The sequence below is a fragment of the Sceloporus undulatus genome, chromosome 6, assembly GCF_019175285.1.
Source record: "Sceloporus undulatus isolate JIND9_A2432 ecotype Alabama chromosome 6, SceUnd_v1.1, whole genome shotgun sequence".
In the NCBI taxonomy this organism is placed as follows: domain Eukaryota; kingdom Metazoa; phylum Chordata; class Lepidosauria; order Squamata; family Phrynosomatidae; genus Sceloporus; species Sceloporus undulatus.
The window spans coordinates 5,202,948-5,223,771 of NC_056527.1; the positions used below are offsets into that span (position 1 = coordinate 5,202,948).

The following is a 20,824-nucleotide window of genomic DNA, read 5'->3' on the forward strand; positions in this document are numbered from 1 at the left end:
GGTCAGGGGACAATCTTGTCAATTCTAGCACCTTCTTTCCCGAGTGTGGGAAGTGGCGAGGGAGAAACTCTTGGCCTCACCATTTCATGTTTAAGTCTGTGGATTGCTTGTGCTGCCTGCTACATTTTATTACCTAAGTCACTGGACAATGGTTTGATTGTCTTTCATCGTCCTCGACAGACTATCTTTTCCTTGAGCTGATTTACTATTGATTGAATCTTGCCACTTAAAACGCCATCATGACGTTTTCCCTGCTAAAAGCATCCTAAAATAAAAGACGAAAAGTTACAAGTAACAAAAACCTTTGGTGCTGCTTAACTGTATGGAAAATGACCAGCAGGTGTGTAAAAAAAAGCCATTATTCTCTAGCCCCACATGGAGCATAAGATGGTCTACAAGCAGCCAGACAAGTAGTTGGAGATTCTTTACACTATGTTGGTTACTGACCTGAGAGAAGACGTCGGCCCAGAATCCTGTTGGTGACATCTACAACTATGCAATCCAGTATCCTCTGTGCATGTCATCGGTGTAGCTACACAGACTTTAAAGTTATCACAACTGCAGGGACTGGATCACTTCTAAGTTGCAGCCTCACCGTTTCCTCTAGTAAATCCTCCATCATGTTTTAGAAAAGGGTTGCTTCTGAAAAGTAGGCTGCAGAAATGAAGTATTTACAAACGATTGGCAGCAAACAATCATAGGGCCTGGCACTTGGTGGCACTATGCTACCTCTTGTCTTCCCACTTGTTCCCTTATTCCACTCTTTTTTCATTGGTGTGAACTGTCTGGTTGGCCTTTTCTAACCTGGGCAATGCTAACGTGCGATCTTTGTGTCAGCCCTGTGTAGAAATGCGGCTTTCAGGTGTTTTAGTGGTACTCCTCGGACCGACTAAGTCCAGTGGTAGATGGATGATAGTGAGCTTCGGCATATAGCCTTTATGCACACTGATTTTCCCCTCTCTGGTGTAAGGGGATGCTGCCTGACATGAAAGGCGCTGCCTGTTATCCAGTTTCTTGCTGCATTTTAGGTTTATTATCAGCTGCGGAGCTTTATACATCTATAATCTGTTTAAAAAAACACCTAAGGACCAAGTCCCCCCTGATTGGAAGCTAGCCGGGTCACATTCTGGTTCATCTTGGAGGATGGGGCACCTCAACAAATAACAATCGCTATAGACATGGTCCCGTTACAAGCCCACCGTTGCTGTTTGCTCCGCGAGGGAGCCGCAGGCAGCCAAACCGCGCGGCTCCCCACGGAGCAAAAACAAGCCTCCAAATGGAGCTTCTTCTCCTCAAGTTGATGCCGCGAGGCCAGAATGGTGCCTTCGCGACATCATAGCGCGCGCCAGTGCGAGCACAGTGTCCCTACGTCAAGATGCAGCGGCCGTGTGGAACGGGCCGCCGCCATTTGTTATGGACGAGTCCATAACGGAGTAGGGGCGTCTAGAAGCGATGCCCCCTTTTAAACTGGGACGTCGGGGACGCCCAAATGGCGGTATGTACCGCCTATATTCGAGGAGGATCTGGAAAACCACATCATGTCATTTCCTGCCTAAGAAACACTTTGACTCATTCACACTACATTAAAAAAAAATTTTGAGTCAAATCAATAATCAATTGCGCCAAATAACTGTTCACCACTATTCACTATGTGATATATCTGCCCAATTTCGTTACTCCACTTTGGCGTTCAATTATCCATAAGCGAATCCAAAGGAGTGTGTCACAGAGGTGACTGTTCATAGGGAACACGAATCAATCACAGCACTTCACACTTGCACTGAACTGATCATTTAAAACAGATGGGGGAATGCCGCAATTTGAAGACGGGTTTAACCTGGGTTTGCCCTGCTCTTCCCCCCGCAACCAATCAGAATTTGGCAAGTGTTAAACTGGGCCCTTTAAACCAGTTTCCCAGTCTGAAAACCGGTTTATTATCTCGTGTGAATGAGGCCTTGAAAGTCCTAATTTTTGCATAAGTTCACAGACACACCGTACTGCACTGGGGGGAAAGTAAGGTTTAATCCTTTTTTTCCTGCATGTCTGCTTGATGCCTTCTCGGTTCACTTACCTCCTGTTCCTGTGTGTTTCTCCTATCGTGTTTACAAGCAGTTTTTAGGTGTGCTGGATGTACTGACATGACAAAATGCACTTGAGAAAAGATTGACACCCCCCAATTCCACTACATTAGCATTTAGTTGGAGAGAGAAAAAAATCCCGTATTAGATCCAGATAGGCATTTATGCTCTCATTCGTTGAGCCTAACAGTGAATGTGTCAAACACCTTGGGATTTAGCTGTGTTTTACCATGCTGTTTACTACATTTTAGTGCTATTTTGTATTTGAAATCGAGCAACGTGCCCTTAATTTACATGGATTGTTGTTTTGTTCGTTTAAAAAACGGGCATGGTGGCACAGAAACTACTTTGGGTCTTTTTGGTAATAATTTAATCATCAATCTTGTCTATGTGTGTGCAGCTCCTGTGCTGGTCTTATTTTATGCTGGGACAACGGAAAACGTTCTTTCCTTGTTTTTCAGGCGATACTACATACTGCATTGCAAATCACCATTACAGCCATTTCCAATCTAAATACTTAACGTTGTCTAATTCTGGTTCATTGCAAAATGTGCAGCTTGTTCTAGCCTGGTTCCCACGATGTGCTGTGTGTGTGTGTGTCGTGTGTTTTAAAGATCAGCAGGCGAATGCGGTACCAACAATGACAGTGCTGAATAAGTCCCATGTGGCGGAAGGAAATTTAAGCAGCCTTTTCAGTTTGTTCCTTTAGCATAACTTGTAAAAATGTTCTGACCTCTGTGGAGCAGTGGAAATAAGAGAGCAAATTAAAAAAACACTCAACAAAGATGAGTTCACAAGGACCTATTTGTCAGAGTACGTGAGAGGAAAGCTTGGTTTCGTTTCTTCTTCTTCCTTCCTTCCTTCTTCCTTCCTCCTTCCTTTCTCCCTCTAAGCTATAAAGGGACCTTGATTGCTTTTGCGCCGCGCAGTCCAAAAATCTTGCTGGTACTAACCAAGTTTCTCTGGCTTTCAACAAAAAAGCTGCGGATCCTGGATTACACTCAAGACTACATGGAGTCCCAGTGTCTTGTCCAAGGACATTTTACTTCACCACGGCAGAACAGCAAAGCCCCTCATCCATCTCAGGTAAAGGTGTTTTTACCCCAAGACAACTTTTTCAGTCCGAAAGCAGAAGAAAATACCATAACCCTGTTCCTCCTTCTCTAGGGTTAAAAGAGAACATAGGAACAGTGATCCACACTTTGGTTCCCTTTTATGACACCCAGATTCTGTTGGTCGCAGTCAGCTTTCCTCTGACCTTAGGTTGCAATAGCCCTGTCCTTCAGGCCCCTGCTCCCTGCGACCTGGACTGTTACCCTTATCAGAAACAGTGAGATTTTATCACCCAGTGTTTGAAAAAAACTAATACGCGCAGAATAAGAGAGCCAGATGTGGCTAGTGATATGCTCTGGAGATAGGGTTCGCTTCCCAGCTTGCCATGTAACCCAGCTGGGTGACCTGGACAAGTCACAGTCTCTCGCTCAGAGGCAGGCAATCGAAAATATCCTTGAACAATCTTGCCAGAGATGCACCTCCATGATAGGTTATGCCTTAGGGTCACCTTAACTCCGAAATGACTTGAGGCACACAACAAAGAAAAGGAGTCTCTTTGTGGTTGACTTTATCACACGAGCTATATCACCGTAGCTGGTCTTAGTCATCTGCATTGCACTCGTTTTTCACTATAAGAGCTTTGTGTGATAAAAATTCCTCTGAAGGAATTTTGCGCTATGCCAACAGTCACTGGTGCAAGTAGAGGTGATTATTGCTTCCTCCTCTCCTCTCCCTCTTGCTCTTCACCAGCAGGTACTTGCGTTTCTATGTTCCATTTATTTTCTTTAACCTAATGACTGCTATGATTGGCAAATGGTGCTAAAAAACATATAAATTAAAAATACCTACAGATTGAAAGGGCATGCGGACGGGAGGCATGGGGCTAGGAGGTGCGTTTGCCGAAGCCAGAAGCCAGGGCCGAAGTGGCACCCATGTACTTTGCAGAGCTGTGCAGTCATACTTGTCCCCAACCTGGTATGTTTGTGTTTTACATAATGCCAATTGTGTTTTCTCTACAAAGCAATGAAGATCCTTATGAGCCTGGTTGTGAATGTGAAATATTCCCATGAACAAAATCGCGTATGCAAACCTGATGAAAGATTATTTTTCTTCTCGTGGTCTTGCGATCATACAAATGGGTTTCACCTTCACTGCGCCTGCGCAGTGCTGCTCGGAACCTACTGGAATCACTGGGCAGAGTTTACTCTGCAACATATTGAAACGTTTTGGCGGTAACTCCGCCCACCCGTTATAAGGCCCCTGCCTTCCCGCTCTTTCCCCAGTTCCTTTTTTCTGCCGCGCTAGCTGCTTCAGAGGAACTTCGCTTGCTTTGCTTGCTTGGAATCACTTTCGTTTTTTGACCTCGGACTGTATCTTGACCATTCTTTGTCTCCCGCCCCTGGTAACTTTGGACCTTCGGACTGTTTGACCTCGTTTTGAATCTCCTCATCGGCTTTGGCGACTTCGGAAATGCCCGCGGCTTTCAAGAAGTGCGACATTTGCAAGGGCAAGATGCCTGTCCAGGACCCGCACTCCACCTGCCTGCTGTGCCTGGGTCCAAACCACGACCCGAAGGCCTGCGCGCTTCGCAGATCACTCTCCTCTCAGGCTCGGAAAAACCGTGAGTCCCGGCTGACTTCGGCGATCGCCCTGGGAAAATTGCAGGAGAGGGGTTCGCGGGCCTCTTCCCTACCTCTGGCGCCCCCCCGCTTCATCATCTCGGGCGAGTGTCTCCAGCGTGGGATCGGGGAGAGCTGCCGTCCCCAGTGTGGTGTGTGTCCCAGCCGGGACCCCGTCCACCACCTCCGATGTGGCCCGTGGCTCCAAACCGCCCAGTGCCACCGACAAACCCTCCAAGCGCCCCCACAAGTCATCGGGGACTGAGGGTACCGAGCGGGCCTCCAAGCCGAAGGAGGGAATGGAGGGCTCCCGCTCGAAAGAGGCTATTGAGCCGGAGGTCCATCTCGCCTCGCCTTCGTCCTCCAAGGCATCCAAGTGCCATGCGATGCCTGGGGAGCGTACCGATCCGGCGCAGGGGTCACGGTCCCCGAGGCCTACGTCCTCCACAGCGGCTGCTGTCCTCCTCGACCTCCCGGACAACCCATTCTTCCCATCTGAGGAGACACCCAAGCATGGGAAGAAGAGGCGCCATGACAAGGACGGTCGTGATCCGACCCCTAAAAGGGCCAAGTCCTCCAAGGAGCCGGCGAAGGAGAGGAAACGCTCCCCCTCCAAAAAGGCTCGCGCCTCTGCCCCGTCAGCCCCTCGCATCCAGGAGCTGACGCAGATGGACGAAGGGACCCCGGTCACACCTCTGCCCCCTCCGACTATGGACTTCATCCACGGTGTGGAGGACACCGCGCCTCCTCGCTCGCCGGAGCATCGGTCGCCTTCCCAACCGGCAACCGATGAGGAAGAGGACGTCTCCCGTGGATAGGGGATTCCGGACCTCTTCTTCGACATGCAGTCGCGCCGTTACTACATGTCGGTTCCGGAGGACAGAGCCCTGAAGGAGTTCACCAAGCTGAACCCCCATCCCGCAGACCGGGCCAACCCGACCAGATCGGTCCCCACCGTGTCGGTCTACGAGAGGTCACCATCTCCTAGACGTGAGAGGTCGCCGTCTTCATCCCGTGGACGCGGGAGGTCGCCATCTCCAGCCCATAGACGCGACAGGTCGCCGTCCCCACCCCGCTGACGCTCCCGATCTTCAGTGGACTTCGCCCGCCCGAGGTCCCGGGTCAGGGTGACGGACCCTCTCTCCTCGGACCTGGACTCCTCGGACGAACCGTTGCCACCTTCGGAGGCACCCTCGGACGAGGATGTCCTCTCCGGTTCGGCCTCTCCACAGAGGATGCACAACCCGGAGCCGTCTTCGCCGTCTGACGACGTCAGGGCCTTCACAGAGCATGTGGTTAGGATGGCGAGGGCCCTCGACATTGAGCTCGCATCCGCGGGGGACGACGCCGAGGACCCGGTGGAGCGTCGGGTGCATGGACGGGTTCCCACTCCACCATGCCTGCCTCTCCTTCCCTCTCTCCAGACCATCGTGAAGAGGTCCTGGGACTCTCCGGCCACCCTATCGGCACCCTCCCGCAGGGTCGAGTCGCTCTATAGGGTCGCCCCGGCGAGTTGCCCCTGGTTGGCAGAACACCCCAGGCCGAACTCGGCAATCGTTGAGGGAGCCCAACACAGCTTCGTTCCGAAGCAGGCCACCTCTCCTGTTGACCGAGAGGCAAAGAAGGTGGACGGTCTGGCCAAGAAGGCGTATTCGGCGTCGGCTCTTGGGGTCAAGGCCGCCAACTACACCGCCTGCATGGGGGCCTACATCCAGACCCTCATGGAGAGGATCTCCCCTATGGTTCCGGACGTCCCAGATGACATCCAGAGGCAGCTGGTCGAGATCAGGGACGAGGCGCATTCCATTGGAAGCTGGCTCATCACCACTTCCAGGAATATGGCGGACTGCTCCGGGAGGTCCATGTCGGCTGCCATGGCTCTTCGGCGCCATGCTTGGCTCAGGGCCTCCGACCTCAACCCTACGGTCAGGGCTGCCATCGAGGACATGCCTCTCGACGGGAACGGGCTCTTCCACGCCGAGACCGACGACCGCCTGAACCGCAAGTTCAGGATGAAGGCGGCGGCGAAGAAGCATGGCATGTCCTCAACACCAGCTTCTCCGTTCCGGAAGCGTCAGCGTCCGTGGCAGCCTCAAGGTCAGTCGCAGGGGACCTTCTCCCGGGATCGACAGACCCAGCACCAAGGCGCTCAGAGACAGCGCTTCCCCTCGCAGTCTTCCTCCTCCTCTGGCCGTCGCAACTTCCCGCCTCGGTACCGCAAGTCCCGCCGGCAGGATACCGACCAGGGGAAGAAGAGAGCCTGAAGGGACGCAGCGCGCTTCGTGTCCCCTTCACCCCTCTTCTTTTTGGACATATTGAGGCCCTATGCTAACACCTGGGCCTCTATAACATCGGACTCGTGGGTTCTCAACATCGTCCGCAGGGGTTATGCCCTCGAGTTCCAAGAGCTCCCTCCAACTGGAGCCTTCATGTCCACTCCCCCCTCGGACACCCTTCTCGACGAAGTGCGCACCTTGATGGGTAAAGGGGCAATTTCCCCTTTGCCGCCCGACCAATGTCCTCGGGCCTTTTTTTCTAGGTACTTCACCGTACCTAAACCGGATGGGGGCATCAGGCCCATCCTGGACTTGAGACAATTGAACTGCTTCTTGAACTACCGTCGCTTTCGAATGGTAACCTTGGCTTCCATCCTGCCTCTCCTCCACCAGGGCCTGTGGTTCGCGACCGTCGACCTGAAGGACGCCTATTTCCACATCGGGATCCGAGAGTCCCACCGGAGATTCCTCGCCTTCGCTGTCGGCTCCGACTCGTACCACTACAACGTGCTTCCGTTCGGCCTGGCCACGGCTCCATGAGTCTTCACGAAGTGCATGGCACCGGTGGTCGCATACCTTCATCAGAAGGGCTTCATGGTGTTTCCCTACCTGGACGACTGGCTATTTGCAGCCGAATCCCGGGACGACCTGCAGGAATCGGTCTCATTCGCCTTGCGCCTCCTGGACTCTCTTGGGCTGGTCGTCAACAGGGAAAAGTACCACTTCACACCGACCAGGCAGGTCAAGTTCATCGGGGCCATTCTCTACTCCGAAAACTGCCTAGCGTTCCTCCCTCCGGACCGCTTTCAGGCCCTAACAACGTCCCTCAGGCCGTGCATCGCACACAGAAGGGTGAAGGCCAGAGACGTCCAAGTCGCCCTGGGCCACATGGCATCGACGACATTCGTCACCCCCTGGGCAAGACTGCATCTTTGTCCTCTCCAATCCTGGTTCCTCTCCGTCTTCTCTCCGTTGGAGGACCCGCCTTCAAAGTGGCTCACGGTACCGAGACCGGTATCCGCTTCCCTCAAATGGTGGCTAGACAGCTCCAATGTCTGCACCGGGATGTCTTTCCATCAGCCCCAGACACAGCTGACTCTGACGACCGACGCATCACTCGAGGGATGGGGCGCCCACCTGCTCGACCTCGTTGTCAAGGACAGATGGTCCGCACAAGACAAGCTTCTCCACATCAACGCCTTGGAGATGCTTGCGGTGGAGAAGGCTTTGAGGGCGTTCGAGTACGCTGTCTCAGGGAGAGTGGTCCTCCTCAGGACGGACAACACCACCGTGATGTACTACATCAACAAACAAGGTGGTACCAGGTCCAGGACCCTGCTCGACCTCACGCTCCGCATCTGGGACTGGTGCATCCAGAGGCGCGTCCTCCTCCAGGCGATTCACCTTCCCGGGGAGGACAACGAGCTGGCAGACCGCCTCAGCAGATCTCCGTCGGTGTGCCACGAGTGGAGGCTCCATCCCGAGACGGTCAGCGATCTCTTCGATCGGTGGGGAACCCCCCGGATCGACCTCTTCGCGACCAGCTGGAACAGCCACTGTCCCCAGTTCTGCTCCAGGAAGCGAATGGACGGATCCCTCGGAGACGCATTCGCTTTCCTCTGGACGGGGGAGCTCCTCTACGCCTTCCCTCCGTTCCCTCTCATCATCAGGGTGGTGTCCAAGATAACAACGGACCGCTCCCACGTGATCCTGATCACCCCGTGGTGGCCGAGACAACCGTGGTTCGCATCCCTTCTCCACCTCTCCAGGAGATGCTTCCTCCGCCTCGATCCGCGTCCGGACCTGCTGTCGATACAGGATGGACGAATTCTCCACCCGGACATCGAGAGCCTGCCGTTGGTGGCCTGGAGGATCCGGCCCTGACCGCCTTGCCGGAGCCGGTGAGGACGGTGATCCTGGCTGCGAGGAAACCTTCCACCCAGCGGTCTTATGCCCTGAAATGGAGGAGATTTTGCCTCTTCCTTGATCAAAAGGGCTTCTCTCCTGCACAGGTGTCCACTCCAGTGGTACTGGAGTTTCTGATGGCACTTTTGGATGAGGGGCTGTCCCTCACATCCATCAAGTGCTACCTGTCTGCCATCTGTGCCAAATATCAGTTCGGGGGGAGGGTTTCTTTCTTCAAAGACCCCTTGGTGAAGGGGTTCCTGAAGGGTTGTGCCAACCTGTATCCTCCAGTGTCGGTACCAACGCTGGCTTGGAGCTTGGAGTCGGTACTGTCAGCTCTCCAAGCCAAGCCCTTTGAACCGATGGCCACAGCGGACTTGAGACTATTGACTTGGAAGACCGCTTTTCTGGTGGCCATCACCTCTGCCCGCCGTGCGGGCGAACTCTGTGCCTTACGGAGGGACCAACCATTCCTGAGGTTCCACAAGGACAAAGTGGTCCTCCGTATGGACATCACCTTCCTGCCGAAGGTTGTGTCTGCTTTCCACATGTGCCAGGACATTGTGTTGCCAACCCTAGCATCCAACCCTACGTCGGATGCTGAGCGGCGCCTGCACTCTCTTGATGTCAGGAGAGCGCTGGCGTTCTACCTGGACAGAACTGCTGCCTCCAGTCGGTCCGAGAGACTTTTCCAATGCTACTCGGAACCGAAGAAGGGGTTGCCCGTGTCTGCGCAGAGGTTCTCCAAATGGGTGGCTGGTACCATCCACCTCTGCTATGAACTCTTGGGCAAACCTCTCCCTGGCAGGGTTCGGTCACATTCCACAAGAGCTATGGCAGCATCCTCTGCATTCCTGTCTGGGATCCCTTTGGAGGATGTCTGTAAGGCTGCTGTCTGGTCCCAACCTCTCACTTTTATTAAGCATTACAGGTTGGACACCAGGGCCATCCGAGACGCAGCTTTCGGGAGGGCTGTGTTGGTTTCAGGGTTGCATTGATGGCACTACTGATGTTTTTGTGTTATACAGTTTACACTGTTTATACTGTTGAATGTTGATTTGCACAAGTCTTATGGAATCGGTCTTGCATGACCTCTGTTCCCTTCTCAGGTTTAGCAAAGTTATTGCTATTTGATTTGTGCATGAACAAAAAGACTGACTCTTTATGGTTCAAGGTGTTTTATTGTAATAAATATACCCTTGGTTTACCATAGCTTTGGTCTCAGGACACTCCCTCCGCCGCATACCTCTAAACCCATTTGTATGATTCGCAGAGACCACGAAGAAGAAGGACAGGTTGCTTACCTGTAACAGTATTTCTTTGAGTGGTCATCTGCGAATACATACAAATCCCACCCGTCCGTCCCCTCAGTGTCCTGCTCTCATTGGCTCTTTCCATCGCCTGCTTGGCGGAAAAATTGCGGAACTGGGGAAAGAGCGGGAAGGCAGGGGCCTTATAACGGGTGGGCGGAGTTACCGCCAAAAAGTTTCAATATGTTGCAGAGTAAACTCTGCCCAGTGATTCCAGTAGGTTCCGAGCAGCACTGCGCAGGCGCAGTGAAACCCATTTGTATGTATTCGCAGATGACCACTCGAAGAAATACTGTTACAGGTAAGCAACCTGTCCTTTTGCTGGTCTTGAACTCACAACCTTGTTGTTTTGAGTGAGTGGCTGCAGTACAGGCATTTAACCACTGCGCACACCAGGGGAGATATTCCTACTCCAAATTCCCACTGTACAAACCATTGACTGCTGAAGACTCTCCAACTGCCAGTCTCCAACTGTCACTTGGTCTCAGAGGCTTTTCTCTTAGAAGCTTCTGGAAGAAAACTCTTGCTCCTGCTCACTGATTGGTCAAATGAGCCTTCTGTTAGCTGTGATGTCATTACTTATTTGCATGTGCCTCCCTTCCAGCCTACTCTTATTACCTGGCAGAGGTCTCCCAATGACTGGAGGCCCAGTCATTTACAGTTGGCAACGATGGTTTTTGTTTCTTCTTTGTGACCTTGAGGCATCTGAGCGCATATTAATCAACTCTGGTTGATTCTCAAATAACATAACAGAATCCTGGATTTGGAAGAGACCCCAGCCAAGGGCCACCCAGTCCAACCCCCTGCCATGCAGGAAGACACAGTCAAAGTACCCCATCCAGCCTCTGTTTAAAAACCTCCATAGAAGGAGACTCTATCACTCTCCAAGGGAATGTGTTCCACTAACTAACAGCTCTTAATGTTGAGGTGGAATCTCTTTTCCTGGAGCTTCCATCCATTGTTCCGGGTCCTATTTTCTGGAGCAGCAGAAAATAAGCTTGCTCCATCCTCAGTATGACACCCTTTCAAATACTAATACTGTACAGGGCTATCATGTCACACCTTAAGCGTCTCTCCCCCAGGTCTCGCCCTAAGCCACTCCTCATAGGACATGTTTTCCAGACTTTTCACCATTTAACCAACATTGGTTGATTCACAAACGCCTCTTGTAAGATTCCTGTTCCTTTGTGTTGGTGTCAAACTTTAATGGAAATCATTGAGAATGTTTAGAAAGAAAGTGTCTCAGCTCTGTTTAAGAGGCCGGCTTCCCCCAGGGCTTTACTGCGCCCATTTGTGTACAGGCAAAAGCATTTGTGGGTGATTGATATATAGGAATTAGTTTTCTTCTTTTTCCAGATGTTTTTATTCAGTCTAATGTGTATTGCACCCTCTTCTTTAGCTGGCAAACAGATTGGGAACAGCAAAGAGTGGTGCTCAGCTCTATCACCAGAGTGCAGCAGCATTGGCCCAAGAGGGGAGAAGACCAGATCAAGCCATTACAATCGAAGGTATGGCTTTTTATTAGCTTTGGGAGTATGCCATGAGTACACTTCTATTGCTACAGTCAGCTCCTTAAAAGGTTAATATAATTGTTTGCTCATCTCAAAAGTGGCTATATTCCTTCTAGCTATATCTTTAACAAATATTTTGTTGATATCCAAAATCTTCTAATGGAGCAGTTTCAAAGGAGTAGCTGTGTTGATCTCTTGTTGCATGCGGTGTGTTTATTACAAGCACAAGATTGCAGGGATTACACATCTCCTTAGATGCATGGAGTACAATCTTAATCCATCCGCAGACCAGACGTATTGTGTCTATATCTGAATCTCTAGCACTATCCTCCATGTATCTAACAAAGTGGGTTATAATCCATGAAGGCTTATGCTATGAGAAATAACTATGCTAGTCATGAAGGTGCTATACTTTGAATTAATGTGGAGCTTCACATATATTATTTCAATAGTTCTTAGAACAGTTCTGTCAGGTAAATCAGGATCATTATGCCCATATGATATGTGAAGGGATGGAGCAGATGTAGAGCGGCTTGTCTATGACTACTTACTAAATTCATGGTAATGATAAAATCTGGATTAGGTAGTTTTTACTTCAGCCTCCATGTATGCAGCACATACAAGTGCACAATTCTGCCTGAGAGCAGGGCACATAAGATACATCCTTGTGCCATTTCTTTAGAGATACAGGTCATCGTGGCAGATTACAGTTGAGAGCCAGTGTGGTGTAATGGTTTGAGTGCTAGACTAGGATTCTAGAGACCAGGGTTTGAATCCCAGCTTGGCCATGAAAACCCACTGGGTGACCCTGGACAAGTCACACTCTCTCAGCCTCAGAGGATGGCAATGACAAAGCCCATCTGAACAAATTTGCCAAGAAAACCCCATGATAGGTTCACCTTAGGGTCGCCATAAGTCAGAAATGACTTGAAGGCACACAACAACGACAATCTCCCAGTTAAGCACTCTATAGCCTGCCAACAACAAGGCCAGAAACTATCTGAAATCCAGAGCTGGATTTAAACTGGGCATATTGTGTTGCTGAACTACCAATGCAGGGTGACACCCTCCTTTTCCAGGACTTATCCTACATTTCAACCTTCTGTCCAAGAGTAATTTCAAAGTGCCCTCTATTTTGAGCATGACTAAGAAGTATGTATTTATATTTATATTAGTGTTTTTAGCTTTTTGCAGTGTCCTACAAAATGTCCTACATTTTGCAGTGCCTTGTCCTCCTTTGCAGTTAGGACATCTGGTCACCTGTGCCAGTGCCATTCTGGCAGCCATTGAGATCTTTGACTTTATGGTAGAATTATGGTTTTCATGTGACCAAGTATCTGTTATGATATTTAGTTGTGTTTGTTGCTCTAGGCCATTTAATCTCTTTATTTATCTTCCCTTTCCTCACCTTGCAACATCTGGGGCACAGACAAATCTCCACGCTCCCATCACATCCTACATCGCAGGCTGAAATTTAGCATGTTGTGCCTTGCGCCTTAGTGGGTATGTGACCTGGACAAAACTCCACAAAACTGTGTAGGAGGGCAGAATCATCCCGATAGATGTTTATACCACAGGTGGAGTTGTTGGGAGTCATTGGGAGTTAAAAGCAGTCATTGACCACTTGGATTCATCTGCAAACAATAATTGAGATAGTATGAGTCTTTCAGTTGGATTCCTCTACACAAAAGTGTGATGTGGTTTAATTTTTGCTTCCAAGCCGTTGCTAGTATGAAGCATCAGAAAATATGGGTGATAAAATGTGTTATCTTAATCTTCGGAGTGCCTCTGTTTGGTTCTCTGGAAGCTACCAAGTTTGAAAATTGTACTCTTAGGAAGCTGCAGCTTTGAAAATTGTACAAGTTCTTCTCTTAGAAAGTGGCAATGCAAAAGTGATGATCAGGGTTTGTGTCTTGCAAAAGGAAAATCTGTATTAAAAAAAAGTTTCACTTCACAACCTGGAAAAGGTAACCATGGGTGGTTTCTTCATAAACAACAAAATAATATAACATGATATTTGTTTCAGTTGCTGGTATTTAGGTTAGTTAATGGTTTCAAATGAATGTCTAGGGTGCCAGCAACACTTTGTGATGTAACTTCTGGATATAGTTAATATGAAATCAGTGTGGATTATGGAGGATTGTAGTCCACCATATTCCAGTGACTCTCAGCCCCAGCAACCTCATGGTCATTGGAAAGGCATGATATAAATGTCTACTACCCAACAAAATGGAAAGACTTCAGGAATTTACCTGCTTCCTCCTGCTGCCATTCATTTCCCTTTTAAAATTTCTCTTGACAACTGATTTCCCCAGATATTGAAAGGAAAGAAGAAAATGCATCACTCTTCCTTCATTCTGTTTTGTGCCTTTTCTGGTTGCACCTACACTGCATAATTAATACAGTTTGACACTGCTTTCATTACCTTGGCCCAATACTATGCAATTCTGTGGTTTGTAGTTTTGTGAGATATTTGGCCATTTTATGATTATTTCACTTTGTTAAATCTTTTTTTTTAGTTTTATGAAAGTTGCGTGCTCTGCAGAGCATCTCTCTCTTGACTTCTAAAAACAGCAGCATGTGATTCCTTTCATGCACCCAGAGGGCTCTCCCTTCTTAACCCATCCATCCATTGCATGTGGTCTGCACATTGCATGATAACTTTGAACCCAGAAATTGCAGGAGTTCAGCTGGAACAGGCCTTGAATGCTTTAAAAACCCCAAAGTTGTATTGGTTTGGCAAGAAAACACATCTGTTGCACTGTTACCAGGAAAAACGTTGTTCTTGAGTATTGCATTTCTTCTTTGTCATTTCAGACTGTTTCTTATTTAAGTTTATGGAGAAATAACTATTGTTCAGTTTGGTGGCTATGCAAAAGAGCTTTGGTTAAGGTGCCACACTTTACCTTCCATACAGATTTTTCTCTATCTATATTTGGACTCTCTATTCTTTGTATATTTCTATATATCTATATATATTTTTACATATGTTGCTTTTTCTAAATAACAGATCAGCCATAGTCAGATATTCAAAGCAAAAAGAAAATGTATCAAATTTTGTACATGAATAATTGATTTAATTATACAGTGCAGTTTAACAGAGAATCTGTAGTTGCATTTTACATATTAACTATCCAGGTACAAAAATTGTACTTTTTGCTTAGCACATCTGACTATTACTTGTAAACCTTGACCTGTTGCTGGAAAGTTTATTTTTCTATTAAGCAAATGGAAAAGGTTCTGCATTCTGCTGATGTAGGTGTTTAAAGGGGCATTATTTTGGAGCTGATTCCTTTTAACAGCGTCTGTCTTCATAGCTCTCGACCCATTGTGAATACCATCAGGCATCTTGGGATAAATAGATTTAAACTTTCCATACCATCTTTCTTCCATTGTCTGCTAAAATTATTAAACTGTAATGGTGGCTTTCAAGCACACAGTAAATTTCTTAAATGCATGCTACAAAATGTTTTCTGTCCCTCAACTAATATCCTATGACTGAATTAATTTGAAAGTTTCTGCCTAACCATGTATTTATCAGTCACCTTGTCAATCCAGAAATCAGTAAATCTATTGATTGTTTTGGCATAGCATACTGGATAACTGTACAATGAAACTGACATTTTCCTTCCATAGGATATACAATAAAGTATCTTTGGAAACCACCTTCTATGCAATTCAAAGAGTTCTGAGAGTTTTATTTTTCTTCATTCACAACCGTTGTATCATTTTACATTGTGTGAATTAGCTGAATTAACACTTTAACAAGGAAAACCTGTAGCCTATAGATGCATACATGTAACAGCTTTTAACCTGCTGGTCAGGATCTCTTGCTTTGCAAAGCTAAATGCTGCTTAAATGTCGCAGTCAAAAATATTGAAGGTGGTTCTGAAAATTGTAAAAGAGAGAGCTGATTCCTTATTGCTTATTTCCTGTTAACCTTTCCGCAGAGAGGACCAGGCCCATCCAACTGTGTCTCCAAATGTATGCCATGTGTTTCTCAATGTTATTTCTAATGCAAACAACCATGGGCTTGAACAATCCATCAATTTAAGGCATGCCTCCTTATTTTGATGGCAGTTTGATAACCAAAGTTATCACATGGGTAACCTGTTCTCATCCATGCTTACCAGCAGTTTTCCATTTTGCTGTGGGTTGACTGAAGTCACACAGACCAAAGCGCTGATGTTTAAATAGTTCTGGGAGCTGTGTAACCTGTAATACTCTGCCTAGCATTGTTTGACATTCTGTTTCTCATGTTCAGCTTTTTAAAACCTAGCAATTCCCACCAAACACTCCTATGTTTGCAAAGACATGCAGATATCTTGAATGGACACTTTGCAAATTCGGCTCACAGAAAGACATATCGGATGACTTTACACAGCTGTTCGCACATCTGTGCCATCCATTCTGTCAAGATGTCTGCACTATATAGGAATGAGTCTGGTGTAACATGAGAAATGCCTTACCTTTCGTGGTTTATAAAGCATAATATTAAGAAAGAACGATCATTTCCCACCAAGCTTACTAACTTGTTAAATTCTGAGGTGTGTTTTGCTTTGCTTAATCCCTGCTTCAAAGACATTGTATACTTTCTACTCTTAAAAAGAGCAGCCAAGAAATAGATTAAATTATATATTCTTATCCTGGTTTTAGGATATTAAATCTCCCTGTTTAGGAAAGATGGAAATCAAGGATAATTTCATCTGAAAGAAAATGTTCTATTTTGACAGATCACAGATTTGTTAAATTAGCCTCAGGATTATAGGTTTTCATAAAACATTGACCTTCAAAAAGAGACCCTATATATCCATAGATATGTTCAACACACATTTCCTAAACCTTTAAAAAAAATAAAACAAACTCAACTCACTTCATGTTACATTTCTTCACCCATTTTTATCTCCAGATCATCTTAAAACTAGAATGCAGCTTTTTCTGAGGATTATTTTAGTATTTGGCTCGGGTGATGTTTTTTTTAAAAAATGTATCCATTCTCACTTTTTCTTAAAACATTTTCCTCTGCGATGCCTAGTTTTCCTTAAGTGGTTTACTTAAGTATAGATTATTTTAGAATTTTGGTCCATTACGCACCTTAACTATGGCTCATTCTTTTTAAAAATTGCCCAATAAACTATTGTTAGAATTAGATTTTCTTTTCTCTGCCCCAGTTCAAAATATTAAAAAGGACATTTGAGGGGGGGGGATAATCTTATATGGGCAAGGACACCGCAACTGCCTTGCTGAATGAAACTAAGCATGCCAGGGTCTGTTTAGTGCCCTTATGAGAATGACTATGAACCCCTTCTAAGCCATCTTGAGTTCCTTTGTGGAAAATCAGGATATAAATGTACTAAACAGAGGAACCTATTAAGTATTCACAGCCACTTGGAATTGCTTATTGGTTCAATAGGCTTGTGATCCACAAATCAGTTAAGATACCGCACTTGCACATACATTGGCAAATTCAGCCTCCGGTCTAGGATCAAATGCCTGGGCTCCTCTGTCATGGTTCTCATCCCTAGCCCTTGCTAGGTCTTTAGGCATATCATTATTGGAAAGAAGAAATCCATCTACTTAGGAGCAAGGAACAGGTGTAGGACAGGAATGGGTGCCAATACTCTGAAACAGACCTTTGCTCATTTAGCTGAGGCTGATGGTTGAGAGCCAGCATGGCGTAGTTACTTGAATGTTAGACTATGACTCTGGAAACCAGGGCCTGAGTTGATCTTGGACAACTCACATGCTCTCAGCCTCAAGGGAAGGCAATGGCAAACCTCGTCTGAACAGATCTTGCCAAGAAAACTCCATGATGGGCTCGCCATAGGGTTGCCATCACAGAGTTGAACCCAACATGGAGTTTTCTTGGCAAGATTTGACTTGAAGGCACACCACACACAAGATGTATGGACTCCATAAATTTGCATGCCAAGTTGCTAATCCCATTGGTTTAACTGATGATGTCTTCCTGCGTGGCAGAAGGCAATCGGACTGGAAGAGACGCATGGTCTTTTTCAACTCTATGATTCTATGAAAAACAAAACAATAACAAATTAAGCCAGTTTACACTGTGCAAGCATACTGCCAACTTAACTGATTGTGGATCCGACTCCCAGGACTTCACAGAAACAGATATATATATATATATATATATATATATATATGTATATATATATATGTATGTATATATACACACACACACACACACACACACACACACACACACATATATATATTAAAAATAACATTTGAAATAACCACAGAAAGCAGTGATGGGATGGTATATGTTCCCCCTCCTTTTAAATTTGAATTCTTTCCAATCAAGGTTTTTTCTTGATTCACTTAACAAAGTTAATGTAATTGTTTGAGCTTTTGCCTTTCTTTTAACCCCATGCTGTTCATACTGTTTTCTTTGTAGTCACTGAACAAGAGACTAAAGTGCCCAAGAAAACCATCATCATGTAAGTGTTGATATTTTTTCTAACATTCACGTTGTGATGTGCTGCCTCTGCATGTCCCAATAATAAGCCTGGGTTTATTGGCCATGCGAGTGTGGTCCCCCCCATCCCATCCGATCTTGTGGTATTTTTGTGTTATGAGGAAAGGAAGGATTAGGGATGGTGCCAAAACCAGCCAACCAACCGGTAAACATCCATCACTGCAAGAGCAACAACATTACCCTTAAACATAGTTTCAGTCTGTTTCTGGTTCTTCCTCTGATACAGTCTATTGCAAGTCAGCTTGAGTTGAGCAGGGCAAAGACTGCATCTTTGAACACTACAGCTTCAAAAGATGTGCTAATTGCATACTAACATGCCTTTTAATTTGTCCTTTCCTCCCTTCGGTTGTTTAATTTACCAAGAAATGGCTTTGTGAAGGACATAGACAAAAAAAAAAAAAATGGCAACATAACCTGGATAAAAGTTCTCAAGCTCTTACTGCCAAGACCAAGATGTTTTCTTAATCCTTAATTCTTAATTCTCAGTTATCTTTTCTTTATATGTCCCTCTGGGTTTGCTGCTTCTGCTGGCAATGACTACCATAGGGTTTTAAGAAAACATGCTTCCTTTGGACTATGTGTTGCCAGTCAACAGGGTTTGTGTAGCCACCTTGATGGCATCACACAGTCATGTGGTCATTAGCCAATCTGATTCAGCTGCATGAAATTGGCACAGAGTTGAATTAGACAAGTTCCTTGGGGTTATACCCTTATAGAACAGCCACTGCTCTTTTTTCTGCCAGTATTAATGTTGCCAGTTAGCCAAAATTATGGCTAGAATTTTTTACTCAGTTGGAAATAAAAGGGGAACTTTTAGCACACACCCCCAGATGCTACATGTTGAAAAACTGAAAATGCACATTTTGACTAAAGCTAGTCACCAGATCTCAAACCACTTGCCTTAAACATTAACCTTCCATTTCCAAGGATGGAAGGAATTGTAAAAGCTAATTTTGACCCCAGTCTCCATGGAAGTCCCTCATCATTCTAAATAATGATAAGGATTTTTCCCCTTAAAATGGAATATATATACAGGTTGAGTCTCCTTATCTGAAATGGTTGAGACTAGAAGTCTTTTGGATTTTGGAGTTTATTCGGAGTTTGGAATATTTGCATATACGTGATGGGATTTCTTGGTGATGGGAGCCAAGTCTAAACACAAAATTAATTTCTGTTGCATATACACCTTATACACATAGACTGAAAGTAATTCTATGTACACTGTTTTTAATAATGTTGCGCCTGAAACATAGCTTGTGTGAAGTGAACCATCAGAAAGCAAAAGTGCCACTATTCCAGCCATTCAAGGGGATAATTTGGATTTTGGAATATTTTGGATTTTGGAATTTCAGATAAGGGAGACTCGGCCTGTACCTTTTCTTCACTTTGCTAATGGGAATTGATAACTCTGAAGATGAACAGGCAAGGTCATCATAGAAATAAGGAAGAAATTTCTGCAAAATGAGATGAAGATCAGAAAGTCTTTAACATATTGGTAAACAAAACATATAGAATATCATTTCCTTTGCCAATCAAATACAATGAGAAAGTCCATAAAGAATACCAGTATCTTGACCCAGCTAGAGTCTCTCCTAATCTTGGGCTTGGACTTTAGTTTTTGATGCTATGTTATGAAGTCTTGCCTGCCTGCTTGCTTGAACTTTCCAATACTACCTTGCTAAGTAACTGCTTCAAATTATTTTTAAATGATAATGAAGAACATTATTATTAAGAATACCCTTGATGAAACACGTGTGGTTTGGGAAGCAACATAATATGAGGAAAAATCTTTATAAGTGAAATACACTGCTACCAGTCATTTACTATATTTCATATAATGTTACCGAGCCAGCATGGTGTAATAGTTCAAACGTAGGACTACAACTCTGGGAGACCAAAATTTGAATCCCTGCTCATCCATAGAAACCCACTGGGTGACCTTGGGCAAGTCGCAATCTATCAGCCTCCGAAGAAGGCAAGGGCAAACCCCCTCTGAACAAACCTTGTCAAGAAAACCTGGTGATAGGTTTGCCATAGGGATGCTATAAGGTGGAAGCAATGTGAAGGCACACAACCACCACAACAATTTATGCCAGTTCACTAGTAGTCCTCAAAGTCACAGAAATTTCTCCACTTGTATATGGAACCCTGTTAATGTGAGGAGGGCAATGCAACGTGGCATGTTATTTGAGGAATGATAGTGCTGTTTAGCCTTCATGGTTTGGAAGTCACTCTTGCTGTGTAGAGCCATCAAGTAAAATAGATAATCTGAGATGATCTAGTCAAGTTTTGCTCATTCATGAAAGCCTGAGAACCTAATGGGCCCAAGGAGCACTGGAAACCATTCGGGTTGTCTAAATAACCTATTGTGAATTTGAGATGGTTAAGTGGGTCTGTGTTAATGCATGCCTTCCGGACATCAGCACTCACACATTGCTGAAATGCTCACAAGGCTAACAATGCTATGCTTCTATTTTTGTTATTAGCATGTGATGGGCTGTGCATCCCAAAAGTGTGGGGAAAGGGGCAGGGGGAGGTTTCTTTCCGCACACAAACACCATTTCCAAACTTTT

The 20,824-nt window shown here is 46.1% G+C and overlaps 1 protein-coding gene across 8 annotated transcripts in view; it reads left to right on the forward strand.

The window, feature by feature from the left end:
• Positions 1 to 20,824, forward strand: part of OBSCN (obscurin, cytoskeletal calmodulin and titin-interacting RhoGEF) — a 236,693-nt gene that overhangs the window by 165,601 nt on the left and 50,268 nt on the right. For 7 of the 8 annotated variants that reach the window (XM_042477238.1, XM_042477239.1, XM_042477242.1 and 4 more), the window contains one exon: positions 11,641 to 11,749. In XM_042477238.1, the coding sequence (XP_042333172.1) occupies positions 11,641 to 11,749 (109 nt within the window). Of the gene's footprint in view, positions 1 to 11,640; positions 11,750 to 18,170; positions 18,214 to 20,824 lie in introns of all 8 variants that reach the window. The other variant, XM_042477246.1, reaches the window with a different exon arrangement.